This window comes from Cyrtonyx montezumae, unplaced genomic scaffold (genome assembly GCF_038088225.1).
Source record: "Cyrtonyx montezumae isolate F1298 unplaced genomic scaffold, pur_monq_1.0 scaffold_14, whole genome shotgun sequence".
In the NCBI taxonomy this organism is placed as follows: domain Eukaryota; kingdom Metazoa; phylum Chordata; class Aves; order Galliformes; family Odontophoridae; genus Cyrtonyx; species Cyrtonyx montezumae.
Genome location: NW_027071870.1, coordinates 6,167,879 through 6,182,578, shown reverse-complemented (window position 1 = coordinate 6,182,578; position 14,700 = coordinate 6,167,879). Strand labels below are relative to the sequence as shown.

The window sequence follows — 14,700 nt, the reverse complement described above, 5'->3', positions numbered from 1 at the left end:
ATACTGAAAGCTACTGGTTGTTGATACTACTGCAAAACCTACTGGGAGTTCTTTTTCTTGCTGCTTCTCCCTACTAGAATGTATTTCTTATTCAGCAGGATTGCTTAGGGACTAAGCCTTTAATTATTCTATCAAAAGATAGTCTCACCATTTTACTAAACCTCTGCTATAAAACTTGATGGCAAAAACAAAGAAAGAAGGAATTACGTGGACTGTTAAGAACTCTATAATTGCCTAAACTTGATGGCATTAACTCTTAAACTACCCAAAGCAGCCTTGCAGGGCAACAAAACTGCACAGGAAATAAGAAAAATAGAACTAAATGTAATATAAGTTTCAGCAGATGATGCATCTGATCCTGTAAACCACAGGGCTTCTGACCCACTCACCAGATGATGGAGGCGTTGATTTTCTGGAACTAGGAACTATGTCACCCAGACTGGACGAAGAGTTTCCTCCTGATTTACTGAAGTAAAACAAAAAAAAAATTAGTTTGAAGTGTTACAGCTTTTTGAGTATTTATTCTACCTTATTTATTTATTTTCTAAATTAACTGTAACAGAAAATGTATATCTTAGACAAAATCAACGCACTTTGAACGTGGGGGATGTGCAAACACCAATCATGCTCCCCTCTGCAGCTTCACTCAGTTGCATGTGCTTTTATGGCCTTATGTCTGTAATGTGATCTAGCTATTAAACACATTAATACAATTATTAATATTATTGCTTACTACTATGATCGATCGTTATACCAATGAGTATATCTATCTCCTTTAACAGAATAGTTATAAAGAATGCTGTAGTGAAACTGATAGTGTGCCTGTCTACAATATTTTCAATTTCAGTAAAAATTTGTTCAGTATTTTGGTACAACCTTACAAAAAATAAGTGTGACAGAGGAAGTTAAAAACAGCCTAAGAATAAGTCAAGTTCTGCTTTGTGAAAGCCTACTCAAACTGTGCATATGAAATATTTTTAGTAAGTTTATTTCAGTTACTGTAATAAGAAACACAAAAATGAATGTCAGAAATCCTTTCTCTCTTTAATGTGGCAGTACTAGTTGACACTTTCCCCATCTTAAAATATTAATAATCACTAAGTAAATTCATTTGTAGTGCGGCAGTGTTCTCTCCAGTGTGAAGTGCTGGAGAATGAGTGCTCTTACAGTCTGGGTATAGACCAAAACATTGGGTCAGACTTGGTTGTAACAGAAACTCCAGGAGCAGAGCAAGGAACCTGACTTCTCCCTGCTGAGGACAGGGCCCTCATAGAAAAAGCATTTCACAGCCAGTGAACACAGTTGAGTAGCACAGCATCCTGGTCCCCTTCTCATGTAGGCATGCTCTTCAAGCACTGCTGCCCTTCCCACTGGAGCAGGAAGCCTTTCTAACTTCCCAAATATTTCCCAGCTGTTTTCCCAGTTCCAGCTCAGTGCCATTTAGACATACTACATACTATTTCCTACATAACCCAGGAGAAGCAAATGGCATTTGTTTCTACCTGTGTTACTATTTGATGGAAAACCACTACATTACAATTCCACAGTAAATTCCATATTATTATTGCCTAGCAGTATTGTACAAAATATTTATATACTAAATCTTTAACTGCAGCCATCATTATATAGAAATAGTGACAACAAATGAGTTGGCACAAAATTTCCATCGTAAAAGTATTTTAAAAGCTGTATTCAACTGCAATGAAGTTGACAAACCCAAATGTTTGTCCCAAGTTTATGAGCAAATTCATCTTAATTTTTTCTTTAATTTCTGAAATAAACTTCAAAGTTATTTCAAAATGTAATACTCTGGAAAAAGTAACAAATAACGTAAAATTTAGGTGGACTGATTTTTGTGTTTGCACACAGTAAGTGTAATAACTCCATTATAGATCATCAAAGACCACCACTTTAAGAATCTGTATTCCCTATGTAATTGCAATGACATTATTAATAAATATCTTTCATTAATTCAACATTCTTTAACAGCCAATCATAAGAATTAAAGAGATTTTTAGCTGTAGGGTATGACACAAATGAATAATACCAAATGATAGAGTCAGACAAGAGATGGTATATCTTAGAAGGATTATCCAGATGGCAAAGAGACCATCAGTAAGAAGAGGAATGCTCACCTGTCTCCAAAGATCGTGGCTCACAAAGGAAACACCACAATGGAGGGATCTCCAACAAGAGATTCTTCCCTCACAGTGGTCAGCCCTCAAACAAGGTCTAGGAGAGGTGGAGTCAGACTCCACCCCTTCCAGTCACACAGGTGAACTGCCTTCTCCTGCACTCCCACAGCTGACAGTGATCACCTCAGGTGATTAATCAGTGGCTCAGGCAGTGACTCAACAGGTCCCATACAATAGCAAACACAACTTCAATTTCCAAACTAACTGTTACAGCCAGCACTACTATTTTTAATGATTTCTTCTTATTACCTGGAGTAGAATTTCCCTTGCTTTGCCTTCTGTTCATGCTGCAGCCTCATGTTTTCTAGTTTGACTGGGCTTGGTATGAATCCTATTTCACAGCCTTCTTTTACCAACCGTCCTATCCACCAGTCATTGTTAAATTTCTAGAGAATGAAAAGAAATAAAGTATTGTACTATGAAATTACTGTGCTTGTGATCATTTAGTTAATATTTTTAACTTGCAAGTAAGTCATTTTATGTAATTCTTCCCTGCAGTTAATCACTGTACTATGTTATTACGGCAATGAAGAATAGTGGTAATGTTCAGAAATGCATAAAAATAATTATACCTTGCAAATTATTAAAATGCTACAGTACTTAAGCAGAAAGTTTCCCTCTCAAAACATCGTGAGTCTCCCTGGCTGCTATATCCTCCCATTTCACCACCTTTCTGCTTTGCAGCCTTTGCTCTTCATACATGGGTTGCTTTTACTCTACATTGATGCTTCTCCTCAGTAGACACCAGATTTCTGATCTGCTCTTCTTCACTGCAACAATTTTTACAGCTCTGTAATAATCTATTTTTTCTTATTCTGTTAAACAGTGTTCTCTATTTATAGTAAAAATACCACATCTCAAACGCCCCTACTTCTCTGAACTCACTAATATCTTATGAAATACAACTACATTCCACTCCCCATATATGCTCATGTGATCTGTATGTTAAGCAGAAAGTGACAAATTCACAAGGAATTGATATCTTTGGATAGCTAAATACAATTTACAAGTGCAAAAGATAAGTCAATTAACTGAATTTCAGCTGTATGAAATATGACACAATGGCTATTCTAATACAATAATAATTGTTCATATGCACATAGGAATTTTTTTTTCCCACAGTTCTGTAGAGATGCACTATTTATTTTTCCCTCTATTATTTATTACACATTTTTGCCTGAGACTAGGTCACAGTTACATATAAGCCCTGCATGCAAAAGTGTGATTTCCATGGGAATTACTACTGTCACATAAGAAATTTGGATAGTCTACATAATTTATGAAGCTGTAAGAGAACATCTGAACAGGAAGGAAATTTACCTTTCTAAATCTGAAGAAGAAAATAGCTATTACAGTATATATTTAATAATAAACAATAATAATTAACAATTGCATAGTTAGGTGTGAAATAGGTTAAACGTGTGGGCTCACATGAAATATAAATAATTTTACTAAGAATACCATGTTGGTGGATCAATGATATAAAGCCTGCTTAGTACAGAAATGCTGTGATGCCTTAAGAAAATTTTTTGATGTTAATAAAAAATAAAGGTTAAAATAAGCTCAATTTTAAGGTTATATAAAATATAACTAGCAGTGTAATATCTTATTCATCCAATTGGGTGCATTAATGAGTAAGGATACCAGCCTTTGATAGGAAGCTATACTGAAACAGTAATTTATCAAAGCTGTATTAGTTCAAACATCTTATTAAAATTGTAAACTTTCACTGAAAAATTCTAATTAAAGTTAAGTTACATTTCAAATATATAGGACAAGATGTGTTGAGGAAGACCAGTCATTAAGCCAGGAGAAGCTGCCATTAAATAGGTCTGTGCTGTGTTCTACATGAAGTTTGCAAAAGTAGTATCATTTAGCTTGTTAAATGGAAGAGATATATAATTAAAAAACAACATTAAATTAAAATTTGAACAGACATTATTATTTTGTCTTCTCCTATACTGCAACAAACCACTGCTCAACAAAAGCAACTTTAACATACCTAATAGAAATACTAAATCCAGATGAAACAAAAAGAGGAATTAAAAGCAAAGCAAAATTACGGCCATGCATTTAAGCCCTGAAAGATTCAGGAGTCTGAGATGCAGTAGAAGGAATCTGTCATCTGTACATGTACTAAGTTTTAATGAATCTAACTTACTAATAAAAACAAATTTCCCTCACGTATAATCAGTGCAGCCTTATTCACCATTGCCCATGTAGATTTTGAATTTAAGTTTTCCTTGCTTAAGCCTTCTCAGCAGTACAAACTAGAGAACTGAGTGGAGTAGTATGCAGTGGATTACAGAGCCGTGGAGTGAGAGCAGGCCAGAGCCACAGCCACAACAAGGGACAGTTAGGACAGGAAGGACACGGCTCAGGACCTGTCAGAGGTGGTTTGGTCTGCCCAGCAGCAGCTGCTGCCAAATGTGGGAGCAGCAAGGCTGCCAAGATCCCAACTCTCACCTGCATCCCTGCACCATTCTAGCACAGCTGGATGGTCAGCTTCCCTGAGTGGCTCAGGGGAAAAACAGTTTTGCAATTAGGCCAGAGCTCATGTTGTATAACACCTGAGGTTGCATAAAGGACTGCACTTTACTTTTGTTTTCCATTCCTCATGCATCCATAGACAACGTAATACCTCCGTTGAGCTAAGCTTCTTTTCAAGACATTTCCGAAGATTCAGAAAAGTTTGGACAATTCTTTATTTTTCATTATTTCCTATTCATTTTGACACACAAGGCTAAGTTCAGCTATGATGAAAAGCATAAATTCTATCAGAAAAAAAACCAACAACACTGTTTTAAGTCCCTTGGAAACAGAGGAAAGACTTGATGTGAAGTCTGAGGTTACCAGATCATATGAAAAACAAATGGAATAGGTAATCATACAAAATCATTTAATCTAACCAAACTGAGTCATACTTTTCCAAACTCACTGGAAGATCCTGACAGTCTTTTGTTTTTTCCAAAGACTGTGCCAGCTCATCCCTACCTTTGTCACAAGAGAGAGCAGAGCAATTCTTCTGCACTATCATCAGGCTTGGAAGATATATTCTTCACTATATATAAATTATCCCATCTTTTAATGGATGGATGGACCCTTAAAGACGGTCTCTGCTTACCCCTTCATTTTTACTTACTTCTTTAACGTGAAGAAAATCTTTAGCCTCAAATGAGATGGCCATGCCTGGGACTGGAACATCATCATCATGAGCTGCACTATAACCAACATTTGTCCGAACTGCAAATGCAACAGGTTTTGTCTGCAAAGAAAAAAGCATGAAGATTACCCTTGCGAACAAGTGCATTTGTATAAATGTACACACAGAGAGTGTACATTCGTTGTCTTATTTAAATGTAAAAATGGAAAAGAACTCTCAAAATATCTCTGTTCCTCTCAAAACTTTCGACGATAACACAAAGGCCAATTCACACGAGGAGAATGGATGACACTTGTTCCAAAGCAATTGAAACCATCAAAGTACTTGTGTCAGGCTCATCCTGAAGGTCAAAGTCTTCAAAAGTTACCAGCCATTCAGTGTGCAGAAAAACTGAAGCACTTGAAATCCCTAGTTGCCATTGAAAACTTAGAGCAAAAATCCATGTTAAATTTTTGCTGAATCAATGCATTGCGAGAATTAAATATGCTAGAAGTCACACTTGCAACTGTAGGAGAAAATTTTTTAATCCTTTTTTTAAATATAAAAACTCAAAACACAGCTTTGCACTATGAACTATCAATTTAAATGATTATAAAAAGTCACGTTCACTTACACATTTTGTGAATTTCTTGTAGCTACGAGCACGCTAAACTCACTTGGGATAAACCAAATCATGTAATGACAGAATCATCAAATGCTTTAACTTGGAAGGGGCCTTAAAGATCACCTAGTTACAATCTTCAAATCAAGAATTTCAAATCTTAAATCATGCAACAATCCATATACTGTGCTCAGTTATGATGGCATTGCACAGTAGATCTTCATTTGGCCAAGATTTATTAGTTCCTATCACAGCTCTGTATTGAGGAAGGCACGCAACACAGCTGCCTTGCAGCATTTTTAAGAAGTGTGCTTGCATTTGCATGGAACATTTCATTATGCTTTCAAGGCAATTATGAGCTCCCTACTGACTTCAGAGGATATAAGAATAAGGGAGTAAGACTTCAGGTTACCAATACTGAAAGTTTAAACTGCAGTGGTTTAGTACACTTCACATAGTACAAGAAACTAACTAAAATACACATGAAAATAAGAATTTAGGTGTACAAAGAAGAGTCATGACATTCAAACGTGATTATGGCCAAACCTAATGTAATTCAGTTCCACTGATTTACACACTGCAATCCAACTCACATCAGCAATGGAAGGAAAAATTATAAGAATGAGGTACTTTCTAATTTTATTTCTAAGGAACTCAAATCCCAGTGTGAGATTACAGCGTTAGCACTGAGCCCTAATCTATCTCCAGACAACAGTGTTAGCCTTATGAGAAATTATTTCATTGATATCTATTTGAATACAACCAAGATTAGACAGAGGTGGTATCCATCACATCAATCATCACTTCATGGTTTGGGTATAGGTTTGGTATTTTGCCGAGATGACAAACAAACAAACAATCAGATCTCCCACCTAAGGAACTGCGTCTATCTTTTCTTGGGATACTTCATGAATACAAATATAAAAACTTGAAACCAAAAATCACACAGCATTTTTCAGATTACCATATATCCCTTACTGCTCCACCCAGGATGATTCTGACAACTTGTACAGTACTAGAAGAAACCTGCTGCATTTACAAACATGATCAAATAATTATGGAGACATACCAATAATTCTCAAGACAATATCACGCTACCAGGCCTCAAAAGTATGGTTTGAAATGAAGGGAGAGAAGGTTCCATGCAGATCAATTTGGACTAATATGCTATAAAACCACATGGTTCCAATAAAACTCCTTAAATGGGACTGTATTTGAATAAACTGCCATAGTCAAACAATTTACATCTAAGTGCACATTCTAGGAAGAAATATTAGAATTGGGAGAAACAATAGCTTTTTCAGAACACTGGGTCAAGATTGTTAGCGTCCAAAAATATAACACACAATTTCAATGACAATAAATTTTTGAAGAGGACTGAAGAATGGGCTTTCTATTTATGTGGAACTGCAAATCTAAATATGCATTTGTACAACAAAATCATCAGGAAACCATCCAAGAAGGCTTTTGCCCCTTCTTTTCATTCTGTAGTTAGTGGAAACACACTAAAAAGTCTGTGGAGGAAGCTCTCTACAGGCTGAATTGGGCAACATTTAAGCTGTAAGGCTGAACGCACGTATGGGACGCCTGGATAGAACTGTTCCACTGCACGCTTCCCTCTTCCCCATCTTTGTGACTGAAAGAGTTTGTTATCTTTCTTGTTGTTTTGCTACACTTAGAATATTACAATGTTATAGTTGATTACTTTTTTTGCAGGTCACCTCTTCCAGAACAGAAAACCGATATATTTGAAAAAACAATAAATTCAACAAATTAGAAAAAGTAATTAACAAATTAGAGTACTATGTAAAAAGCTACAATAAAATTATCAAGGATTGTAATATTGAAAAATATATATCGTCTTTCATAATCCTATTGCCTTTACAACATACTGGAGATGCTACTCAAGAGGTAATTCTTTTAATATAACTTGACTGAATTCGCACTGTTAACAAAGTAAGGCCCAAATCAGAAATTACATTTAAAATACACACAGGCACGCCAGGTACGTGACTCTGATCGAATTCATCCATTAACGTGAAAATTATAAACAATCTGTATGGTGATGGAACCAAACAAAATGAAAGAAAATGATAGTCTCAATAACATAAACTTATATAAAATTGTTTATATGCAATAATGAATATTGCATATAGAGATACATATAACAATACAATCAAAAACTTTAAGTGAGCAATTTTTAAACACCCTGAACTACTCCAGTTTGATGCACAAGAGCACTTAACATGAATTTCTTGACACCAGCAGGAAAGGCAGGTAAGAACAAGCTAGATACCCATGTCCCTTAATAAGCTCTTAATAAGTTCACCTTGTCATTAAACAGATAGATAAACTGATAGAAAGAAGGGCACCAAAACATGGTTATATATTCGTGAATACATTTCTGAAAATGGAGATTTATGAGAACGATCATTCACAAAATAAAATTTGGCAATTCCTCCGTATCATTTTTAAAACATTGCAGTGTCAATGCAAAGCAGATATGTCTGAATCCTGGCTGCCCAATCTCAGATCTGATTCAGCTCTTGTAACATTTTTAGCTGTAACACAAGTATGTTGCGTGAATGACAGCCAAGTATTACTGATCTAGGCATGCCAAGAAGAAAAAAAGTAGTCATATATGTACTGAATACACTGGTATTTTTAAAGAACATCCTTGATAAAAGCCAACACTAATTATTGTTTTTTCAATATTCATACAAAACCCCACAACTTTCCTGACTTTAAAAATTATAGACTAACAGAGTTGATGCCTTGTATCTTATTATTCACTTCAATGAGAAAATGTGGATGTGAGCAAGCATTAAGCTGTCAAGTCTCCTAAATACTACTTCCTCACTGAAGAACCCAGAACAGAATATATCATTCATTGTTATGAAGAATGAATTTTCTGTAAAACATAGTAAACTATCGTTGTAGAACTCTATCTCAGAACAAAAATGGAAACATTAAGAAACAATTTTTGCCAAACACTGATGGAGTGGAGAACACGCCTGCTTATCCTTTCTCATATTTCCTACATTCTACAGCAAATATAAAAATAAATGTTCATCAGGGTATTGTATCTTACTTGTAATATTATCAGTGGATGAAAGACCTTAGGCTGACTAAAGACTATAAAATCTCTCTGCTGCATTGCAACCAACAGACAACTTCAGCAAGCTCATGTCCTTGACATACTTAGAAGTAATCTAAAATTTCCTTTTAGAGGGCAATGCCTTACTACCCAAGAAGAAGAGAAAACAGAAACTAATCTTAAAACATCTGAACATGAAAGCTATGCAGCAGGTAAAAATATCTTTTTTTGATTTCTGCTGTTGAAAAATTAATGTGAAAATGTGAGTAGAAAACAAAGTGGAACATTTAACTTCACATACTCACAGACACAGTGAAGTCCCATTTTAGACATTTGTCATACTGGTTGAGAGGGAAACTGAATTACCATGTGATTAGACCAGAATAATTAATCTAACTGCATATTTAAAACTAATTAATTTATGAAATTTATAGCTGGCATTTTTTACATGGCTAAAATAATTCTGAGAGTTCCACAAAACTTTAAAATTAAGTATGTTCTCTTTTCTTGAACTGTACTATGTTGTAGTAAAATAATCTGAGCGTGCTACACAAGTTGTTACTTTCCTATGGGGCTCAAAGGAGAAAGAGCATCTTAAGTAAAACAAAAACAAAAGATTTATTTTATTTTGACCATACATATCTGTATATCTTAAAATATATGTATGTCAATGGTTTGCAGGCTGGTTCAGCTGGGTTCCATGATGACTGGGGTGGAGGACCCATGAGGACCATGCCATTGGGAAGGGGGAAAGTAAAAGGAAAAGGGAGATGGGCCTAAATGAATTAAAGTGAGAGAGAGAGTGTCCAAAAAATAACCTGAATGCCTTACCCTAAATGCTGAAGGCAAGACAGCTAGGGAGTACCTGCTGCTGGGTCATTCCAAAAGGAGTGATCATTATTAAGTCAATAATATTTACAGTATTATTCTACTCTGGCACTTACTTACACTTACACTCTGCCTTACTCCTGTTTTATGACTAACTTGTATTCAGTGCCTACAAAAGCATTTGCACAGTATCTATCTCTACCTTGTGCTCAGGAAATACTGCATCCTGAAAATTACAACTTGTTTTCTAGTAGCATACTTAAAACGTGACAGGACTCTCTTTTTTTCCTATAACTCATTCTGTATTAGTTATACTATACTGTGAACCCAGTGGAGGCAGCCCCTGGGGATCCTCACCAACTAGGCGAAATTTCTGACACAGAAATTAATCAGAGAACAGGTCATCTCCCTCATGGCCACTAATTTTGGGAATGCTGCTCAATAATCAAGGTATCTCTACTCCCTGGATTCAGTGCTCTCCAGGCCACCTGCAGTTACACCTGAAGCTGGCTTGCATAAAGCAATGACCCTATGGCTGAAAAAATGCAAGCAGGACTTAAAGCTGCCTTTACTTCTAGCAGCAGGTGATGAGGACCTAGGGTTTTGGATCCATCTCATTTCTCACTTTATTGCATAATTCCCAGAGAACAGGTATGCTTCACTAACAGTAGCTTAAATGAAACCAGAATGCTGATCAGAATGTAACTTTTATGAAGCTAATGTCAGCTAAGTCCAGAACTGAATCAGAAAGTGTCTTTTGTTATCATTTGATGAACTGCGTGTTGATACTGGCATCTGAGTTCAGAGAACTCGTGTCCAAGTCAGTCTCTTCCCTTGCTGCTTTTGCATAATGTTGAGTGGCATTCATTGTACCTACATTTCACAGGCGCCTGTAAGTTTAGCTGAAAAGCAAGGAACTATTTTTCTCTGAGGTAATGAATATAATGGGTCTCTCTTGAAACGTTGCCAAGTGCGCACTCATGAAAATTTAAAATAATACACAATTTTTTCAGCTCAGGAAAGTTGACACCACTCGAAGTTTTCATTAGTTGTCTTTGCTGGGGGTAAAAATGCCAAATGTTGACCTACATTTGGCACTATTTGTGCAAGCCATCCCATATATACTGTTTGTGCCATAAGCAAAGTTAATACAGAGCATAGGACAACGATCAATACCAGTGTGACAGCCTGATAACTGCAGTCTTAAAATACATCACTTTGTTTTGCCCTGTTGATGGCTGAGAGACAAACATATAATGAAAAAGTACTGCAAAACCTGGGTGGATTACAGAATTACTGGATTTTTAATAGAAACTCACTTGGTTATTTTGAAAAAGTTTGCAATGTTATGAATGTTATGTTATGGCAACAGAAACTGCCCATGTAAAGAATGGAAAATAATAACAAAAGAACTTTCACTTTTTAAATCCTATTTTGGTATATCAATCTCTTATGCTGTAACGCAAGAAACAAAAATTAAAAACACCTGAGTACACAAACAATCCACAGATTTACATTCTAAATACTGATTATTGTTGGAGTCACTTTACAAGTAATTGCACAATGTCAAAAAATAGCATCTGCTCAGCAATCTCATTGTTAAGGAAGTGTCAACACTTGACAGATGTCCCAGAGGAAAATCTGAGTGAACCTGCCATCATTACAAGTAGCAATCAATAGCATAAGACTCAACTTTCTTTTATTCGTGTGGGCGTACCAATCAGACAAGACTGGTAGCAAGACAGAAGCACAGAATAATTTACTTAGGAGAGAATCTCCAAATTTGTCCATTCCAGTTCCCAGATCCCAGCAGGTCAGGTCAGAGCAGGCTGCTCAGGGCTGTGTCAAAGGGCATATCCACAGCCTCTTTATGCATCCTGCTCCAGCACCTGACAACCCTCAAGGTAAAAAGACCAGATAAGCCTGTATATGAGCGAGGAGCATGAAGATCTATAATGGACCACAAATGTTGGATTTCATGCAGCAATGCAAAGAAAATGAAGCGGTATCACAAGTGGAAACCACCATTTTCCTATTATAATTTAAGTGGTTTATAAAGGAGTATTTTTTAACCACTACATGGGTATTTGCAGTGGGGTAAGGAAGGACATACAATATTTCAGGTTAAGAAAGCAACCACAGTACTTTACTACAAAGGAGAGCACTGCACCCATAACCCATGCAGTGCCTGAGGCTTGGCTCTCAGACCTGTGCCTCCCAGAGTACCTCTAGCAAAGTGATCAAGGTGAAAAAAAAAAATGCAAAACCAAAATGCAATAAAATCGTGGTTAATGAGCAGCAGCCTGAGTACAGCTATGGTAAAACAAGATTCAAACTTTTCTGAATCATTAAAGCTTTTGATATCATGGTTCTGTCCTGAGGGACTTGGGAGACAAGTAGACAGCCAGAACATTCAGTTCTGGAACCAAACTTCCTTATTTCTCAGTCCTCAATTCAGTAATTGGATCTGAGTGGATTTGACCGTGTGCTTTCAAAACTGAGGCAATATGAGCTATGGGAAGCTGTTAGCAGTGCTTGCACTGCTTTCTCTGAGAGACTGTCTTGACAGTTTCTCACACACACAGGAATATGTACACCCTCATAGGACAGCAGCAAGCTATCCCTGTGATACAAGTCCCCATCACCAACAGCCTTCTCTGTTCAAGCAGGCTGCAAGCGAATGACATGCAAACTGACCTATTCAAGCTTAGGGATTATTTTCCTTAGGATAAAGGCCAATTGGCAAAACTTGATGAGGAAATCTATGAATCCTTCCAGTTACTTAGTTTCTTTGTTACAATAAGACCCATGCTTAGTGCTAAAGAGGGGAAATTTAACACATCCAACAGGTACAAAGGAGAGTCTTAACAATAGATATACTTAAGAGGACTTTTTTTTATGTCCTCTCATACTCTCTTGAGGTACTTTGGTTACTATTTTAACTCATCTTCACACACAACTTGAAAGTCATGCTTCCTACTTCCTTTTACGAAATTATATTTGAATAGAGTCACCGATGTCGGTTTACATTCAGCTCAGGAGGCAGCAAAGACTGAAATAGCTTTAGTGACGCACACAGAGTTTTTTCATACGAGTAAGGTCTTCTTTTTTTTATTAGAGCATACTGCCATCAGTCAAAACTCAGCGTGGCATGGTGATGTTTGCATGCATGTGTGCCAGGAAGGTGGATCTGCTGCACAACTCACTTGGGAAACTGATGGGAACAATTGGAACAGCACAGCTGAAGAAAGAAGTCTGTTTGTGCTTACTGAAAACATGCTTTTTCTGGCAGCAAAATCCAGCAGATGAAAGCTGTCATTTGCAATAAAAAAACTGTGCTAGGATTTCAAATTCTCTACTCAATGTCACAAGTGAGGACATTTTATGCTTATGAGACAGCATTTTAGTAGTCTTAGCTTTTTGGCTAAACTGAGCTTCTTTTAGATAAAACATCTGCAGTAACATTTTCAGGCTATTCACGTTCAGAAAATTCTCCAGGAAAGCATAAATCCATGACACAGCAAACACTAAATAAGCCACTAACACAATGGTTGGTAAAAATGAAGGTACTATTACCAAAACCACTGAAAAGGTATAGCATGGAAAATGTTTCTGAATTGGGTATAACATCTGCAAGTTTTCCTGCTAGTTGCAATTTTTACATAATTTCTCATTTCACTTTCTTCAACTGGATCAACTACTACAGCCAAAGGTTAATGCTATTATTTTATTTCTAAATAGTATGTTAAGCATCCATTCTTAAGAAACTGTGCTAAAAATGATATATTTTTTTTTTGTTAGAAACATATATTTGAAAGCAAGATTGATCTATTTACAGAAGTTATATACGTTGCAGGGATAATATGTTTGAGTTTTAGAAGTCACATTTTATAATAGTCCTTAACTAAAACACTGAACAAAAACAAAAGTTATTTCAGAACATGGTAAATGCTACATCTCACTCAGCATGCTTTTCAAATGGTTAGATCTTATAGGAATAGCTTATATTATCCTTCTCATCAACTGAATAAGTACAGTCTCTTAGATCTTGCATTGAGATATTTTTCATATATAAATTTAAATGGAATATCCACTCCAGATCTCCCTGACAACCCAGATACAGATTATAGATCATAGATACAGAAACTATGACACTTACCTTTAAAGTTTTGTTGAAAGAATGTTTTTTAAAGTTGAATGTTAAACTAAAATGTAGTTTAAATGTAGTTTTTTTAAATGTAAAACAGAAGTAACTTCAACTTAGATGAACAGTTGTATCTTTAACTTAGTCCACGCTATGTGCATTACTACTGTACTGCCCTTAACTTTATAATCATATATTTTCCTCTGTCCCAGTGTATACTTACAAAATCATAGAATCATTAATGTTGGAAAGAACTCTAAGATTGTCTAATGCGACCACCAATCCACCACCAACTTGCCCAATAACCACGTCACTCAATGCAACATCTACTCATTCCTTGAAAACATCCACAGACAGGGATTTGACCACTTCCCCAGGCAGCCAGATGCTGTATGAGGTGCCCTTTCTCTCCCAAAAATATAGTATAAAAGTCCAAACTCTTAATACGCAATAAATACAACACTAGGCCACAACAAGAAAGAAAACAGGAAAAAAAGAAAAAAAAAATCAACAATTGTTTGCTAGATGTGACCAGACTACATAGTTAATACTACAGCATTATATATTCACACAGACAGTAAAGCTAATCTTTGGGACAGGGGAGTTGCCCTTTATGTTAGAAAATGGATAGATTATGAAAACTTAACTCTAAGAAAGAGATATAATCAGGTT

The 14,700-nt window shown here is 36.1% G+C and overlaps 1 protein-coding gene across 8 annotated transcripts in view; it reads right to left on the bottom strand.

Annotated features, from left to right (window-relative positions):
* CACNB2 (calcium voltage-gated channel auxiliary subunit beta 2) overlaps positions 1-14,700 on the bottom strand; it is a 229,735-nt gene that overhangs the window by 30,691 nt on the left and 184,344 nt on the right. For all 8 annotated transcript variants that reach the window (XM_065731335.1, XM_065731336.1, XM_065731337.1 and 5 more), the window contains 3 exons: positions 5,338-5,460; positions 2,445-2,581; positions 390-466 (listed from right to left, as the gene is read on the bottom strand). In XM_065731335.1, the coding sequence (XP_065587407.1) occupies positions 390-466; positions 2,445-2,581; positions 5,338-5,460 (337 nt within the window). The remainder of the gene's footprint in view (positions 1-389; positions 467-2,444; positions 2,582-5,337; positions 5,461-14,700) is intronic.